General features: G+C 42.3%; 1 protein-coding gene and 1 pseudogene across 4 annotated transcripts in view; one reads left to right on the top strand and one right to left on the bottom strand.

Annotated features, from left to right (window-relative positions):
- Window positions 1-1,042: 1,042 nt before the first annotated feature.
- LOC121292059 lies at window positions 1,043-1,187 on the top strand (annotated as a pseudogene).
- An 8,670-nt stretch (window positions 1,188-9,857) lies between these two features.
- l3mbtl1b (L3MBTL histone methyl-lysine binding protein 1b) overlaps window positions 9,858-17,593 on the bottom strand; it is a 71,062-nt gene continuing 63,326 nt past the window's right edge. For all 4 annotated transcript variants that reach the window (XM_041213464.1, XM_041213467.1, XM_041213465.1 and 1 more), the window contains 3 exons: window positions 15,439-15,605; window positions 14,269-14,331; window positions 9,858-10,943 (listed from right to left, as the gene is read on the bottom strand). In XM_041213464.1, the coding sequence (XP_041069398.1) occupies window positions 10,800-10,943; window positions 14,269-14,331; window positions 15,439-15,605 (374 nt within the window). In that variant the 3' untranslated portion in view covers window positions 9,858-10,799. The remainder of the gene's footprint in view (window positions 10,944-14,268; window positions 14,332-15,438; window positions 15,606-17,593) is intronic.

Raw genomic sequence — 17,593 nt, forward strand, 5'->3', positions numbered from 1 at the left:
GCTGAAGATGAGGTTCCGGTGCCTGGACTGGTGGAGCCCTGCAATACCGTCCCCAAAGGGTGTCACACATCGTCATCATCGTCTGCTGTGCCCTTTGTAACCTAGCACTCCAGTGGGGAGACGAGCTGGCTGTGGAGGAGATGGAGAAGCTGGAGGTCTCATCCAATGAGGAGGACGCCAACGGGGATGAGGAGGTCCTCGAAGGTGATGATGACAGGGATGAGGCCCTCACACTGGCTAGACAAGGCAGGCGCACTCGGGAGGCCTTCATAGTTGCTAGATTTGTGGACGATGATGATGACATGCAGTGAAGTGACCCCATGGATCCTCACATTGCATCTGTGAATGTTTGACTCCAGTCTGTCTTATGGCAGTGCGAATACCCTCTGTGATAATGCTCCTGTCATGGAGACGCAGTGGAGGCCCTAATAGTCACTCGATTGCAGAAAGATGATGACGACATGCAGTGAGGTCACTCCACAAATCTTCACACAGCCTCTGAGAATGTCTGACCCCTGTCTGGCCGAGGGCAGCTCGCTTGCGCTCTGTGGTTGGGGTCATATTATAGAGACGCAGCCATGAAACTGCAGAAGCAACTGATCCTTTGTCCACCTTCAGCACCTGAGCCCTTCAGAAGCACACTGTCAATGCTGAAAGATGCTGAAGAGATAGGGGGCCAGCCCCTCCGTAAAGGTGCTGAGAGCACAGAGAGAATGACGGAACTCTGTGGTGCCTGCCCTCTACATTCTGGCAGCAATGACAAGCACCATCGAGGTGCAGGCATCAGTAATGTGTCCAGGGAGTGTGAGGCCGGACCATCACTGTGGTCTGAAGGCTGCACAAAGCACAAGGAAGAGGCCCTGGACTGAGACTCCTGCCTTTATCTTGTGCAGAAAGGTTTCACATCTGAGTGACAAGAACACTGCTCATCAGAACAAGGAGCCATAGACAGGGAGACATTCTTGGGAGTTTGTTAACAATAGTGAACAGTATGTACAGGTGATTAACACTCGTGCCAAGGCTGTGCAATTAATTCTCCTTCATACTCACCTGGCAGGGGAGAGACAATGATCATGGAGGTTGTTCTCCCAGGACGAGGCTATCCCATTGCACTTCGGTTGTGCTGATGCCTGCGATGTCCCTAAATGCAGGATACTCGACTGCAAAATTTGCGGCTGATTTACAATTCAATAATTCTCCTTAACTTTCCTAACCCTGCTGCTACATCTTGGTGCTCCCCGGACATCCACAGCAGAGGTGGAGGCAGTCTGCTGACTGTATCGCCCTGTCTGTGATGACCTTGGTGGGTATCCTCTGGAAGGCCAGGATTTGGAGGGCTCCAGCCTACTTTCGGGGTCCTGCTGTGTGGCAGTGGCACCTTCCTCGGTCTGTAAAGCTGGAGCTGCGGAGGTCACAGGAAGCGGGGGGGAGTTGGATGGACCCATCACTCCCAGAGTCACCTGGATGGGTGGAGTGTGCACCTGCGGATCCTCCTTCTTATGAGTGTCCGAGGGCCCTTGGCTGACTCCTTGAGGAGAAGGGGCGGCTGGAGTGAGATCCAGCTGCTCAGTGCCCCTCTTGCGTTCACACCTTTGGAGGCCAAATATGGCATCAGCGATGGAGTTGAGACCACGCAGCAGTGCAGGAGCGATGTCCTGGACCAAGGTCTCCAAGGCGGCCGCCATCCTACCAGTTCTCACCTCGGTGCATTGGCATCCAGGCCCTATCATCTTAGAATGAAGGTGGATGGACTCCTCCATTGTGCCTTGCAACCTGAGATGCAGCGGACGTCCCTTCCTGATGTTCTTGAGCTTGCCTTTGTCGCTCCAGCAATTGTGACATGACCGAGTCCAGAGGCTCGTCATCTGATTCAGACTCAGCAGATTTCTGGCCTCCAGCAGTCCTCCGAGTGCCAGACATGTGGGAATTCTCTGTCACCACCTGCTGTGGATCAGGCAATGTGATGTGCTCACCAGCTTGTGATCCCAAGGCTACTCTAAAGCTAGGTCCCACCCGAAGTGTGTGTCTCTGCACTGGTGGAGGGTGTGGGTGAGCACTGTGAAGGGACTTCAGGGAGGGTGTTTTCAGATTCCTCTTCACAGGTTTCTTCAGGGCTTGATTGGAGGCCCTGGGTCATGGACTCCATTGGCTGTTTGGCACGTGTGCCTGTGAAAGCAAGGGGAGATAGTTAGTGCATGGCAGTGGCCTGTGAAACAGGACACATCACTCACAGCATGGTTGTGTGATGGATGTTGCACTGCTGGATCCTCACTTGGTAGACCAGCGCCGACCTCACTGTCAGCACAGGAACAGTCCAGATCCTCCCTGGCCAGCTGGATGGCTCTGTTTTCAAAGTCCGTGAGGACCTTGATTTAGGGCATTCTGCCACTGGTCTGTGACGTCTCCCTTTAATATGCCAGCTCATCCTGCATGAATAGAAAGTGTAAGCAGGATTCCTGCCAGACCAGATGATAGGAATGCCAGGCCTGTGTGGGTGGGCGGCACTGGGTGGCTGACCCCTTTTAAAGGGTGTTGGTCCTTTAGAACCAGATGGGTTTTTACGACAATCAGCAATGGTTTCATGGCCGTCGTCAGACTTTTTAATTCCACATTTTTATTGAATTCAAATTTCTCCATCTGGTGGGATTCAAACCCGGGCCCCTAGAGCATTACCCCGGGTCTCTGTATTACCAATTCGGTGACAATACTACTATGTCACTGCCTCCCCATTGTGTTAATCCATAGAGATCATTGCTTGACATTTAAAATTTATGAACCCACAAATAGCTTTGAGCATTAATGCTGTAGCTTCAAAAGGTTAGCAACATGAACTGAGGACTGTGAAAGGTCATCTTCCACACAGGTTGTGCTTGTGTCCAGCTCTGGTTCCATTGAAATAATGTCACAACTCACTAGGATGTTAGATCATTAGACAGGGGCCCTAAAACCCTACACTACTATTCTGCATACTTTACTAATTAATTCAAGCTAAGTAAAACTTGTAAATTGAGGCATTTTGAGATTGACGCCTTTGTATCATCTTGTGCAGGGTATTGTATTTCTGCTATTAACATCTTCGATTAATTAACACACCATTGTTTAGTGGCATTTTAACTAGACAGTGCAGTGCACCTACATGTCATAATAGTAATTCTGTCCTGATATATAGGTGGCAACCAATGTAAAAATTAAAATTCTGAAGTATTGCTTCACACGTTTTTATTGAGAAAGCAGCTGATCCTCCCAATGTTGCTCATGGATATTCTTCCATCCTCTGCATGTCATATTTAACAGGTAGACTTAAGTCTGCTGCTTATTTATTGCTCTGGGAATAAATATTGGCCATTTCTCTAGATTGTCATCTTGGCTCCTCCCATTACGACCTTGACAAGCTGTGGTTGGCTACTTCAAGGTACAGGAGAAAATAACTCCTCCCTTTTTGCATTCTTTTAAAAAAATGTCGATATAAAATGTATGAGCGTATGAGGCACTCTATACTTTACCTAGCAATAGAAACTCAGTTACGTGCTACCAAGCTAGTCAGACCATAATTAATTGCTTTAGGCTATAAGGGACTGGAGGTACATTGAAGGCAGATTCACAGAATCTCTCAGTGCAGAAGAGGCCCTCCAGCCCATCGAGTCTACACCGACACGTGAGAAACACCTGACCTATCTACCTAATCCCATTTACCAGCACTTGGCCCATAGCCTTGAATGCTATGACGTGCCAAGTGCTCATCCAGGCACTTTTTAAAGGATGTGAGGCAACCCGCCTCCACCACCCTCCCAGGCAGTGCATTCCAGACCGTCACCACCCTCTGGGTAAAAAAGTTTTTCCTCACATCCCCCCTAAACCTCCTGCCCCTCACCTTGAACTTATGTCCCCTCGTGACTGACCCTTCAACTAAGACTTAGAAATTAGGCAGTTTTAATAAAGATGGAAGCAAAACATGCAAGCTGAGAATGGATAGGATTTCTCTAGTGCTACCTTACTCTCACCTAAACAGATTTACTAACTACACTGATTCCTGTAATTCACAGGACCCCAGGATCTGAGCATGATGGGATTTTGTCACTGCAATTGGAAGGATGTTTTACAAGGTTGTAATAATAGGTAACTAGTTATTTCTCCAGCTGATTTGAAAAGCTGTACAACAAAATTCCAAAGCCATTGTCAGGCAAAAGTTTCTCATAACTAATGCTTCAGTGGTCATTTGAGACCAATTTTGAGAGACTGATAAATAAGTTCTAAATCAATTGTTCCTCAGAGAAAATAGCATGTGCACAGGTTATAACCATTTCAGTAATATTTTCTAAATGTAAAATTATTGAAAGGCTAATTTTAATCTGCACGCTTCGTCTCAATCACTCCTTGTGGTAGCGAGTTCTAAGTTCTAAGCCTTCTTTGGTCTCTGGGTAAGACATTTGCCCTCAATTTCCATCAGATTTATTCGTGACCATTTTATATTTATGGCCTATAGTTCTGATCTCACTTGCCAGTGGAAACATCCCAATGTCTAACCTGACAAACCCTTTCATAATCTTAAAGACTCCTCTCAGGTCGTGCTTCAGTCTTCCTGGCTTGCTCAATCTTTCCAGACGTGTATGACCTTGCAGTTCCGGTATTATTCTAGTAAATCTTTTTTTGTACCTTCTCCAATGCCTCTGTCCTTTTTATAAAAAGGTGACCGGAACTGTTCACAGTATTTAAAGTGTGGTCTAACCAAGGTTCTATACAAGTTTAACATGATTTCTCTGCTTTTCAGTTTTATTGCCGGCAAGCCATTGAAATCTCCGTTCACCTCGGCAGGACCGGAAGATCCTGCCAGCAATGAGGGGCTGGAAAATTCCAGCCAAGATGATTTGTACATCTCGAACTCCAGATCCCTCTGCCCCATTTACACTTATTTTCCAAGGCCCTCCTTATTCTTCCTACCAAAATAAACCACCTCTCAGTTACCTACGTTGAAGTTAATATGTCAATTGCGCTCCCATTCTGACAGCTTATTGATCTCTTCCTGTATTTTGACACAGCCCTGTATTTTGTTTATTCAATGAGCCAATGGCCATTATAATACATTATACTATAAACAGGTACTCGCACAAGTGACTTACTTCCTGCTTGTTGGGAAACCACATTTTCAGGAACTATATTTTCATTTAAAATTTGGATGGACATTGCATCATTTGGACACTTGGGAACTGACTTGGATTTTTTTTAAAAAAGGTCATAAGTTCACCTTGGTCTGTGAGCAACCATGCCTTTTTCAAGAAATCACATGATCAGCATGGCACTTGAGGAGGAACATGATTTGCTTATTTGAACTGTAAACACTTTAATGGCTAGGGAAAAAAAAACATTTTAAAGGCAAAGGCCCTGGTGATTAACTGGAAAACACCCGATGAAGATCATGTTCTACGCTTGTTTTTTTTTAACTCAGTTGGGAATAAACTAAAGAGGAAAGCTGCCCCATTCTCACATTCCTTGCCTTGCCTGAAACACAGTGAGGTTATCAATACCCAGCTAGGAATCCTCACCTCAGTGGAACTTGTCTGTATTTGGTAAAAGAGGCTGAGACAAGAGGGAAGTCCCAAGGAATGATCCAGCTCTATTCTCCTGCTTGACTTCTAGTCCTTTGAAGCAGTCACGTGCTGTGGATAAAGGGAAGCTGGTGGATGTACTATACTTAGATTTCCAGAAGGAATTTGATAAAGAGCCACATCGAAGGTTATTGCAGAAAATAAAAGCTTATGGTGTAGGAGGTAACATATTGGCAAGGATAGAAGTTTGCTTAGCCAACAGGAAGCAGAGAGTTGGCATAAATGGGTCTTTTTCTGGTTGGCAGGATATGACGAGTGGTGTGCCACAGGGATCAGTGCTGGGGCCTCAACTTTTTACAATTTATATAAATGACTTGGATGAAGGGATCAAAGGGATGGTGGCTAAATTTGCTGACAACCAAACATAGGTAGGAAAATAAATTGTGAAGAGGATTTAAGGAGGCTACTGAGTGGGCAATGTGGGCAAATGTGAAATTGTTAATTTTGTCAGGAAGAATAAAAAGGAAGCTTATTATCCAAATGGTGAGAAATTGCAGAGCTCCAGGGTTCAGAGGCATCTAGTGCATGAATCACAAAAGGTTCGTATGCAGGCACAGCATGTAATTAGGAAAGCTAATAGAATGTTATCATTTATTAAGAGGGGAATTGATTATAAAAGTAGGCAGGTTGTGCTTCAGTTGTACAGGATATTGGTGAGACCGCATCTGGAGTATTGTTTATATTATTGGTCTCATTTAAAGAAAGATGCAAATGCATTAGCAGTTCAGAGAAGGTTTACTAGACTAATACCAGGAATGGGCGGGTTGTCTTATGAGGAAAGGCTGGACAGGTTAGGCTTGTATCCAATGGAATTTAGAAGAGCAAGAGGTGACTTAATTGAAACCTTTAAGATCCTGAAGCATCTTGACAGGGTGGATGTGGAGAGGATGTTTCTCCTTGTGGGAGAATCTAGAACTAGGGGTCACTGTTTAAAAATAAGGGATCGCTCATTTAAGACAAGAGGCGAAGAGAAATTTTTTCTCTGAGGGTAGCCTTTGGAACTCCCTTCCTTAAAAGGTGGTGGAAGCAGAGTATTTGAATATTTTTAAGGCAGAGCTAGATCGATTCTTGATTAACAAGGAGGTGAAAGGTTTTTGGGGGTAGGTAGGAATGTGGGTTGAGGTTACTTTCAGAGCAGGCATCTTATTGAATGGCAGAGCAGGCTTGAGGGGCTGAGTGGCCTCCTCCTGCTCCTGGTTCGTATATTCATGCTGAAGCCCCTTTGGTGAGAACCTCCAGACTTCCTACTGGGACTAACATTCCATCTTCACATGAGGAAGCACCGGGTTGACGACATCAAAACCCTGTGAACTTTAACATGATGCCACCTTCCAAAATAGCGCTTCTGACGTCTTCTTTCTTCGATAACCGAGGTTCCCTCCCCACTGTGATTACCAGGGCTCTCAACCGTGTCCAACCCATCTCCCGCACCTCTGCCCTCCCTCCTAGAACCATGATAGGGTCCCTCCTAGAACCATGATAGGGTCCCCCCTCTTGTCCTCGCTTTTCACCCCACCAGCCGCTGCATTCAAAGGACCATCTTCTGCCAACTCCAGCATGATGACGCCACCAAACACATCTTCCCCTTGTCAGCATTCCATAAGGACCTTTCCCCCGTGACACCCTAGCGCACTCCTCCATCACCCCCAACACCTCATCCCCTTCCCACAGCACCTTCCCATGCAATCGCAGAAAGTGCAACATCTGCCCCTTTACCTCCTCACCGTCCAAGGGCCCAAGCACTCCTTTCAAGTAAAGCAGCGCTTCACTTGTACCTCATTCAATTTGGTCTGCTGCATTTGCTGCTCCCAATGCAGTCTCCTCTACATTGGAGAGACCAAACGCAGACAGGGTGATCACTTTGCAGAACACCTTCACTCAGTTCGCAAACATGACCCAGACTTTCCTGTCGCTTGCCATTTCAACATGCCATCCTGCTCTCATGCTCCACCCCCCCCCCCTTAAACAGTATAAATTTCATCACATTTCTACTTCTCTTTAGCTCTGAAGAGTCATACAGACTCGAGATGTTAACTGTTTCTCTCTTCACAGATGCTGCCAGACCTGCTGGGTTTTTCCAGCATTTTTTGTTTTTGTTTCAGATTTCCAACATCCACAGTATTTTGCTTTTACCCTGTGAACTTTATCCTTTTTAAACTCTTCTTTACCCGACAATCTCTGCAATTTGTTTTACAAAAAATAAATGTTTTATAATAAAATGATCATTGAGTTTATTAAAGAAGTTTGGTTAAAGTCCCTTTTATTCTGGGTCTAACCATAGTGAAGGTAAATAACTGGCCATTTTGTGAGTGAATTAAACATTTACACTAATGGTGTGACCTGTGGAGTCGTGGAGTTAGATAAACTGCGCATTCCTCCCATGCCGGTTGTAACATATAAACAGGTACTCTGACGAGGGACTTACTTCCTGACCTCTCAATTACCTATAAGATGTAAGTCAGGCTTCTGATGGTGCAAGTATAATTACACTCAAGAAGCTCCCCATCTCCCATGACAGAGCAGTTCACTTAAATTGGTGCCCCTGAACTCCATTTCTGTCCCCTCCACCATCAGTGTCCTGTGACTGCAATAGCAGAAGTATTGTGGAAATAGCATCTCCTCCGAGTTGCCCTCTGAGTCACACACCTTCCTGACTTGGGCCATATTATCAAGGCTTCGTTGCTTCTGGGTTAATATCCTGGAATTTCCCCACTCAGTAGCACAGTAGGAGCACCAAAGGGCTGCAACGGTTCAAACAGAAGGGCCTTCACCACCTTCTCCTGATATCCAAGTATGAGTAATGAATGTGGCTTTCCAAATGTTACCCATGTTCCTGAAAACAATAAATAAAAAGACACATTCCCACAGACATGCAGTGAGCTGCACCACAGACAACATGCCTTTGATTTCCTGTAATATTGAATGTGATGAGCAGAAAATCTAGGCCCATACATTTTTTTGGAAAGGTCTTGACAAACAATTATTTTCTTCAATTTGGTTGCAAAACAAGCCTTTCTTAATAAGGAAAATTTCCTAAAGCAATATGATATATTAACACTAATTTTTTGAAACATGTACCTGTTCCTTGTTGCACCACTTATCATTCTTTAAGGAACCTGGAGCTTAAAAAACATGTGTGAGAGCACCTCTGGGTGCTCTACCCTTTTAATATCTCCCTGGAGGAAGTGATCGGAAACTGCTTCATATCTTTGCCCTCAAAGGCTTGGGGAGATCAGTTGAGCATCAAAAAGCTGAATTACAACCAAATACGTGGGTTGCAGTTCATTGAAATTGCTTTTAAAATATAAAGTCTTGGCGGTAATGCAGCTTGGGTACAAAAACTCTATAGCAGTGAGTGGCAGGATGTGGGTTTTGCCAGTAGAGTTGGTATTTTAAATTAACAGGTTTTTTGTTAATACACTATTATTCTTGTTACTATGGAAAAGAGGGTAGCTGTCTTGCCAAAAGAGAGGATGTTAAATACTTAAACTCCTTTCAAACCAATAAATCTTGGCACCAATTGCTAGTTATCATTGAAATCATTTTTCTTAAAAGGGAAATTCAGAGACATCAAAGATGAGCGATAAAGGCATAAAAATATTGGGAGGCGTATGCATGTTCCTTAAAAAAAATCTCATTCAAAACTTCTGTTCAAATCCCCATTAGTGCTAACATTCAAGGTAGCTAAGGTTCTGAATCTTCTCAACTTAAAAAAAAATATAGATAAAAAACAGAACAAGCAGCACTGGGAACCAGCTTAACCATGGCCTCAGAAAGAAATGATTCAACCTTAACTTGGTGTGATATTGTAAAATGGGTGTGTGCAAGTTTACAGCACATTTTATATTAATGGCAAAAAAATCAGGAGAATATCAACAGAAATCAAGAGATGTAAAACAGTCTGGCAATTTATCTTACATTTTGTTATTGCGCTAACTCAAGATCTACCCCATTCTGTGTTAGATACAGTGCCAAATCGTTAACTTGTTTTAAAAAAACAAGAACTTCTCAAAATTGGGTTCGCAACTTTGCTAGAAATCCCAGAGGAACTCTTTGCCAATGTAACACACAGACAATTCTATTAAGCTTTTATGAGAGGAATAAAAACAGCCCCCTTTTTAGCTGAATATTACCTGTATTTTGCCACAAAAGGTGAAATTTCAAACTTTTGTCTAAGTCCTTGATTGCTGTCCATTTTTGAACATAATTACATGACAAACACTGGGGAACTAGCAAATTACAAACACTTACGAGTTTTTACTTTACACAGTTTAATCTATTATAAACATTTCAATGTAATGTGCGTACATGAGAAACAAATGGATGTCTCTGGCAGCCACAGCTCTCAATGAAACCTTCACATTTAAAAATCCACTGAGAATTATACATTAAGCAGTGTACGATTAGTTCACGACTGTCCAACAACAGCAGCTCAGCTATTCCACTTCAACATTCCCTGCAACTCATTACACAAATAATCAGACAAGATCACAGTTTATACCAGAAGTGAAAGGAATAGAGGGTGGCACACCTCATTCCTTCAGATTATGACTGCAAACACATATTGAGATTCAGTTCATGCGCTCATCGTAATTGTACAGTTCATCCTGTCGTCTCAAGAAAAAAACAAGTCCAACTGTGTTGAACAGATTTTACCCAATGGTGCTAGGACAATGGTCTCTTTTTTTTTTAAATCTTCCTAGCCTCTGCCACATCTCTTTGCTTCTCATTCTTTTTCACACGTACTAAAAGAAGCACTTGAGACCAAAAAACAATTTGCATGAAGAAATAAAGGTAACAAGATGGAGACTAAGTTTTCAGATAGGCTTGGGTGGAAGACACAGGAAATGGACATCATGTGACACAACGATCAAGGCTCCAAGGATGATAACCTTTTTCAGTCGGTTTCCCTAAACGAGGTTCAAGTGTTCTCTTAAAATTCTGGATACCTAGAACAATATCACTTACAATAATATAATACAGGGAGACATTTGTTCTTCCAACAAAAAAAAAACGCTTGTCTGTCTTCAAAGGCTGTGGGCTTCACCCACTGGCGTTGGCACCACAGACTTTAGTTCATTAATAAATGTTAAATGAGTCAGAAAGTCAGAGAGAAGAAAAATCATCTCAAGCTGGATTTCATTCCGGTCTGCAGGTCCTTGTGCTTAAAAAAAAACAAACATTCTTTACAGTCCTTTAGCAGACTTCCAACTCATTTTCTTCTGCATTTTTAAACATGAGGATGGAGTTGTAAATCTTCAGCGCTGGTCCCAGTTTGATGCTCATAATTTTAACAATGTCCGTCTGAGTCAGTAGCAAAAAGGCTTCTCCATCTATTTGCTGTGTAGACAAAAAAAATTTAGGAAAGCAAAAATGAATGGATTATCAAAGAAATTTTTTTTTGTCACTTTTTCCCCCATCTCTTGTTCAAGACATTGGGTTATGCTTTTACAGGTTCTAGGTGTCCTCCAGCATTTCATCCAAGTATCCGTTCTTCACACTTGAATACTGAATGTCAGCAAGCCTATTCAACTAAGGTAGATTGTACAGTTTAGTCTAATCCCTCCTTATCTAGTGCCCTTGTTCATCAATACACTCCCACCCACACGTCTGCACACCAACACTTTTGATTTTCCAGCAAAACAAGAAGAAAACGATTGGGAGTGGCGTCTTGTCTAATATTTCTCCTCCATAATCCGAGGGAAGATGTCAATTACAGCAACCCAACTGCTATCACAGCTGAGATCAGCTAACACAGCATTAAGTATGAAACAAATCCACAACCTTTTGCTCTGCATTAGTACAGACTGGGTAGAGCCTTTAGCCACTCACCCATCGGAGAGCTGGGAATATGGTATGATATGAACTCAAAAGTATGAAAAGCACATCGAGTAGACCGTCAAAAATTCAAAGTGCTGCTCTTATTTGCAAAAAGAATCTCATTGGCTCTAATTCTAGTTCCAGACTGCACAATGAATACACCAAAACACTACAGCATTGACATTTATTGATTAAAATAAAAGATTTTAACAATGTAATTCTCTGAAAGGCTAGTTGTCATGATCAGGTGGAACATTTTAGAGCACATATATGACATGTTACTAAAAAACAAGTACTGGCTTTTGACAATCGTAAATTTAGCTTAGAACATTGAAGCAACTGAGAAAAGTCCAAGTGAAAAAAAATTCAATTTTTGATCCTAAGAAGCCAATGTTTTGATTTAGTAATTGCAGCGCAACCATGGGAAATTCAAACAGCTTCTCATTTAAACCCAAATACTTAGCTATAAAAAGCTTTCCATCTGTAGCTAAGCAATTACAAAAAAAAATCTAATGTCCAGTTTTACAGAACCACTTTTAGATTGAAGGAAGATAGATATCTGCCGAGATCGGACATCTGATTGCCAATGTAAACACAGCTGACACTGCACTTTTAAATCCATCAAAGCAAAATATTATTGCATTCTGGGCTAGATTTCATGCTGGGACTAGCTTGGAATTGGTGGTGGGTAACAGTTGGTGGATCCACTGACACTAATAACCCAAAATAAAACCAAATGCTTGATGTTGCATGTGCACAGTATTAAGTGTATCCAAGAAATGTTGTAATGTGTGTGTAAGCAGAAGAAAAACAAAATCATTTATGATTTTAACCCTGGAACTGTGCCCACCAAAAATTAGAGATGTAAATCGGCGCAGCTCCACCGATCCAGCTACACCACTGCACTTACTGGGATCAATTTTCACTGCCTTTGTCTGGTATTAGCTGGTAATGGATTCAAAATGGGGTTGGTACCCTTACTGACCCTGTTACCACCAGCAATGAAAGGGTGTCCAGAGTGCCCAGCTGTTTCAGGTGCTGGGCCCCTTTTAAATATAGAAATCAGGGTCTAATGACACAAATGGGACCCCAATTGCCTTGTCCCATTAGAGGTAGCCGACTTGTACATTCTGACCAGTTCCACGGAACCTGGAGGCCAGTCAAAAGTGAGTGCTGAATTAGTTTTGTGCTCTTCCAGAACCCACAAACATAATACGGGCCACTGCCATACTGCACAGTACATCAGAGATTATGCTGCTTCTGGTACATTAATGTTATTGTGACAGTAGGATAAGCATCAGGGAAAGTTGAAAAGACAGCTAAGAAAGTGTCCGGGATCTTTGTCTTTGTAAATACAAAACAAGAAAGTCATGTTAAAACCTTTGCAATCTGGAGGTAGGATGTCAAATCCTTGGAGAGGGTGCAAAGATGGTATAACAAGATGACGCCAGGGATGAGGGACTTCAATTAAGTGGAGAGCCTGCAGAAGCTGGTATTCTTCCCCTTAGAGCAGTGAAGGCTAAGGGGTGATTTAATAAAGATATTCAAAATTATGAGGGGGTTTTGATAGAGCAGGTAGGGAGAAATGTTTTCTTCTGGCAAGTGCATCGGCATCACAAGGTCGTGGGTTCAAGTCCCACTTCACAACTTGAACACAAAAATCAAGGTTGACACTCGAGTGCAGTACTGATGGAGTGCCATCTTTTGGACGAGATATAAAAGAATCAATGCCACTATTTTTGCAGATGAGCAGAGGAATTAGCCCCGGGATCCTAGCCATTATTTGCTACTCAATCAACATCACAAAAAGCATATTCCATGGTCATTATCACATTGCTGTTTGTGGGAGCTTGCAGAGTTTCCTACATTACAAAAGTGACTACACTTCAAAATTGGCAGTAAAGTACTTTGGGACAACCAGTGGTCACGAAAGGCGCTACATCAATGCAAGTCTCTTTCTACAAATTTAAAATAATTGGCAAAATAAACTAGAGGGGAAATGGAGATGATTTTTTCACACAGTAAGTTGTTAAGATATCGAAGGCACTATCGGAAAGAGTAGTAGAATCAGGTTCCATAGGAATTTTCAGAAGAAAATTGAACATACATTTGAACATAACTAATTTTCACGGTTATGGGGAAGAAGCTGCAATGTGGGTTTAAATTGGGCGGCTATTTAGAAGAGTTGATACAGGCAAGACAAGCCAAATAGCTCCCTTCTATGCTTTAAGATTCTATAATATAAAAAGGACAGCTTAGACAGAGAAATTATGCTAGGGATATGGCAAAAGTGATGGTTAAGTCACAACTGGAGTCCTGTGTAGAGTTGTAAGCACCCCATTAAAAGTGGGACATTACAGCATAAATTCACCAAGATAAGAAATTAGCTATGAGGAAAGATTTGAGATTTCCACTTGAGCAGAAAAAAGATTGAAGTCTTGAAATTTACTAAGGGTTTGGATAGCGGAAGAATACTTTTTTCTGGTTGGAAAATCAGTGTCATCAACTTTAAAATATCAGGAGAGTGAGGACAACAAATAGGAAAAATGTCTTTATGCATAGAGTTGTTACAGGATAGGATGCTATGTTGCAAGGAGAAGTTGAAGCAAACAACATTACATAATTTAAGGGAGAGAAGACAAATATTTAAAGCAGAAGATGATGAAGGGTTATGAGTACAGAAAGGGACAGTGGAATTTATTTTTGAATTGCTCCAGCACGGAGCCAGCATAGACCCAATGGGCCAAATGATCTCCATCTTATGAGCTGTAAACATTTATGGTTCCGTAAGGAATTTCCATTTCAATGCACTAATCACCATTGACTATTCACTTAGAGCACTTACCTCTTCCCTGAAAATAATGGCTTGTTCCTTACATCCTGGTAAACTTTGTACAAAATTGGCCACCTGTAGAATTCAAACATACATTCAGAACTTTGAACACTTAAGAAAATTGCAACATCCACCTTTGAACTTAAAAAAAATGTGCAGTTTGAATTATGGGTTGCCTAGAATACTTCTAAATTTTCTTGCCATATTTCTGTTCACCTGAAAGAGCTTGGTCTTTTGGAGTGAAGTACCATGGCACCTTGCTCAAGTGGGCATTATTCATTTGGACAGTGAGTGGCATTAGGATAGTTGACTGTGTGGGGCCAAAGCAGAGGCAGCTATCCATGCCTGTGCTCTTCCACAAAGGGATGTTGGATAGTAAGTCAAACTGGGAACTCTAGTTGCAATTCTGTCTCGACCTCAGGTCAACTACAGCTACTCTCTGACTAAGAATCATTAATTCATCACAGATCAAGAATCAAACCTGGTGATTTCTTGGTCCTTGTGGCCCGATTATTCACTGGATGAGCTCAGAGTCATTAGGAGTGGCAGGAGCAAACTAATATTTAATACAAAAAACTGTTTCATCCTGAACCGTGGCTACAGGCAACATCAAGGTGAAATGCTAATCTCTCACTTAATGCTTCAATGAACTCTCTCAAGGTCAAAAAATTGAAACTATTAAGATTCACAGCTTAACTTTGATAGTTCCTGTACCATTCAATTCAAGTTAGTTCAGTTCACAGTTTAATTTGTGCCAATTTACTAATTTGTAGAAGGACTCTTAAAACTTTAGAACAGAAGTGGTGATTTTGAAGGGGTAATTTCCTTGATTTTACAATGCTGCAATTTCCTCTTAGGAATCTGGAAGATTTTACACTGCATGTGTCAAAATTCCTGATTCTCAAAGCTAACGGGTGAGTTGCCTGCCTTAGTTATGAAGTCAGAAAATTAACCCAAAGAACAGGACAAATGGAGTGGAGAAGAGAAGTTCTTAACAACACACACACACATACGCACACAACCACAAGAGGTTTTCCTGAACAGAGGAAATAGGCCATGTAGAAGGCTGCGAGAGGGTTAAGCAGACCTTGAAGTTAAAGCATTCCTGGTTTCAATCACAAAATTAGAAAATTGACAGGCAGTGTCCTGCTGCCAGGGGTGGGGGCTGCTTCCTCATTTTACCTCTTCTATAGACCACTTTGCCACTTTCTTTGCAGTGTGACCTGCCACCTCAGGCAGTAACTTGCTGTGCTGTTCCCAGCAAAGATACAAACGTTGCATAGGATGTGAAGAGACCGAGGACATAAATACAGACTGGTGAAGAGCTTGCTGCAGATTGTAGTCGCTCTCTACAGAAAGGCAAAAGATGAAAAATTTTTCACATAAGTAACAGAATCCACCAGGACACCCAAATGCTACATCACGAATGTATATTTAAAAGATCACATTTGGGATCAGTATGGATTAAACACAGCATTACCAGTCCACAGAACTCCAACCTGTTGTTAACAATGTTCATCACTTACAAGAAGAAACCTCCCTTTCTATTGGTTCATAGCTGTCTTTCCAAAACAGGGATTGACTAGAGAGTGATAACTAGAGAGGGGTGAGAATGAAAGAACGTAGAATGCATCACTAACCAAGTTGAGATCTCACACTCTATAAGGACATTTATAAAGGGAGTTCTTTTCACAACCTTATCCATTGATTCCTATCCTTTCCTTGCTTTTTCCTTGTTTCAGTGCTAAGTGCTAACTATGACAAATCAAACTGCGTGTGCAAGTTATGAATCTTGAACTTTGAGAGGCAAATCTAATGGTAGAATCACACAATTTTTACAGCACAGGAAGTGGTTATTGGCTCATTGTGCCTGTACCAGCTCTTTGAAAGAGCTATCCAATTAGTCCCAAGCACCACCATCCCCACCCCCACCCCACACTCTTACCCCACAGCCCTGCAAATGTTTCCTTGTCAAGAATATAGCTAACTCCCTTTTAAAAGCTACTATTGAATCTCCTTCCACTGGTCTTTCAGGCAGCGGATTCCAGATCAATAACTTGCTGCATTAAAAAAAAATGCTCATCTTCCCCTGGTTCTTCAACCACTTATCTTAAATCTGTGCCTTCTGGTTTGAGATACTCCTGCCGGTGGAAACAGTTTCTCTCCATCTACTCTTATCAAAACCTTTCACAATTTTGAACTCCATTAAATTTCCCCGTAGGATAACGTGGCTGAAATTAAAGAAGATTGAAATCCAAGTGCTCATCCTGAACAACGCAACTCCTACTAGCAAACTGCAGGCATACAAGAGCCTGATCTTCACACATTTAAAGTTGCTGAATTAAGAAAGAAGGTGCACTTCAATCGAGAACAATCATGCCAAATGTTCAAAGCTAAGCAAGCTGCACACAAGTATACATCCTGTAGGATCCAATGGTTGCCTGCCAATTTGTAAGAGTTGAACTTGCTTGTTACTGCTTTTTAAATTTACCCACACGATTAATAATCAGCATCAGTTCAGCTGGTGACATTCTCACCGCTTGAGTCAACAACTCATATTTATATAGCACCTTCAACGTAATCAAACATCCCAAGGTGCTTCACAGGATTGTTATTAAAAAATTACACCCAAATCACAAGAGGAGATAGAAACAGAAAATGCTGGAAAAACTCAGTGGATCGAGCAGCATCTGTGGAAAGAGAAACAGAGTTTCTCAGAGGAAATAGGGGGGGTCAGATGATGACTACCTTGTTCAAAAAAGTAGGTCTTAAGGATTGTCTTAAAGGAGGAAAGTGAGGCAGCGAAATGGAGAGGGAATTCCAGAGCTTGGGGTCCAGGCAGCTGAAGGCATGGCCACCAATGGTGGAACAATTAAAATCAAGGATACTCAAGAGGCCAGAATTAGGAGTGCCGATATCTCAGAGGGCTGTGGGACTGGAGGGGATTATAGAGGTAGGGAGGGGTGAAGTAATGGAGGAATTTGAAAACAAGGATGAGAACTTTGAAACCAAGACACTGCTTGACCAGAAGAGCCAGGAGATTGTGAGTTCAAGTCCAACTCCAGGATTTGAGCCTAATCTAGGTTAACAGTGCTGTGGATTTCAGCGAAGTGCTGTGGTGCTGCCTGTCAAACAAGATGTGAAACCGAGATCCAGTGTGCCTGCTCAGGTGAACCCAAAGGATCCCAGAGCAATATTTGAAAAGAGGGGCCTCTGGGGTCCCTCAACCAATACACAACTTAATAGGTATGACTCATTTTCACAGTTGTGCAGGCTCAGAATATTAGCTGCCATGTTGTGCACTGACTGTTAACTTTTCAATCCACAGTGACTGATG

This window comes from Carcharodon carcharias, chromosome 19 (genome assembly GCF_017639515.1).
Source record: "Carcharodon carcharias isolate sCarCar2 chromosome 19, sCarCar2.pri, whole genome shotgun sequence".
NCBI lineage: Eukaryota > Metazoa > Chordata > Chondrichthyes > Lamniformes > Lamnidae > Carcharodon > Carcharodon carcharias.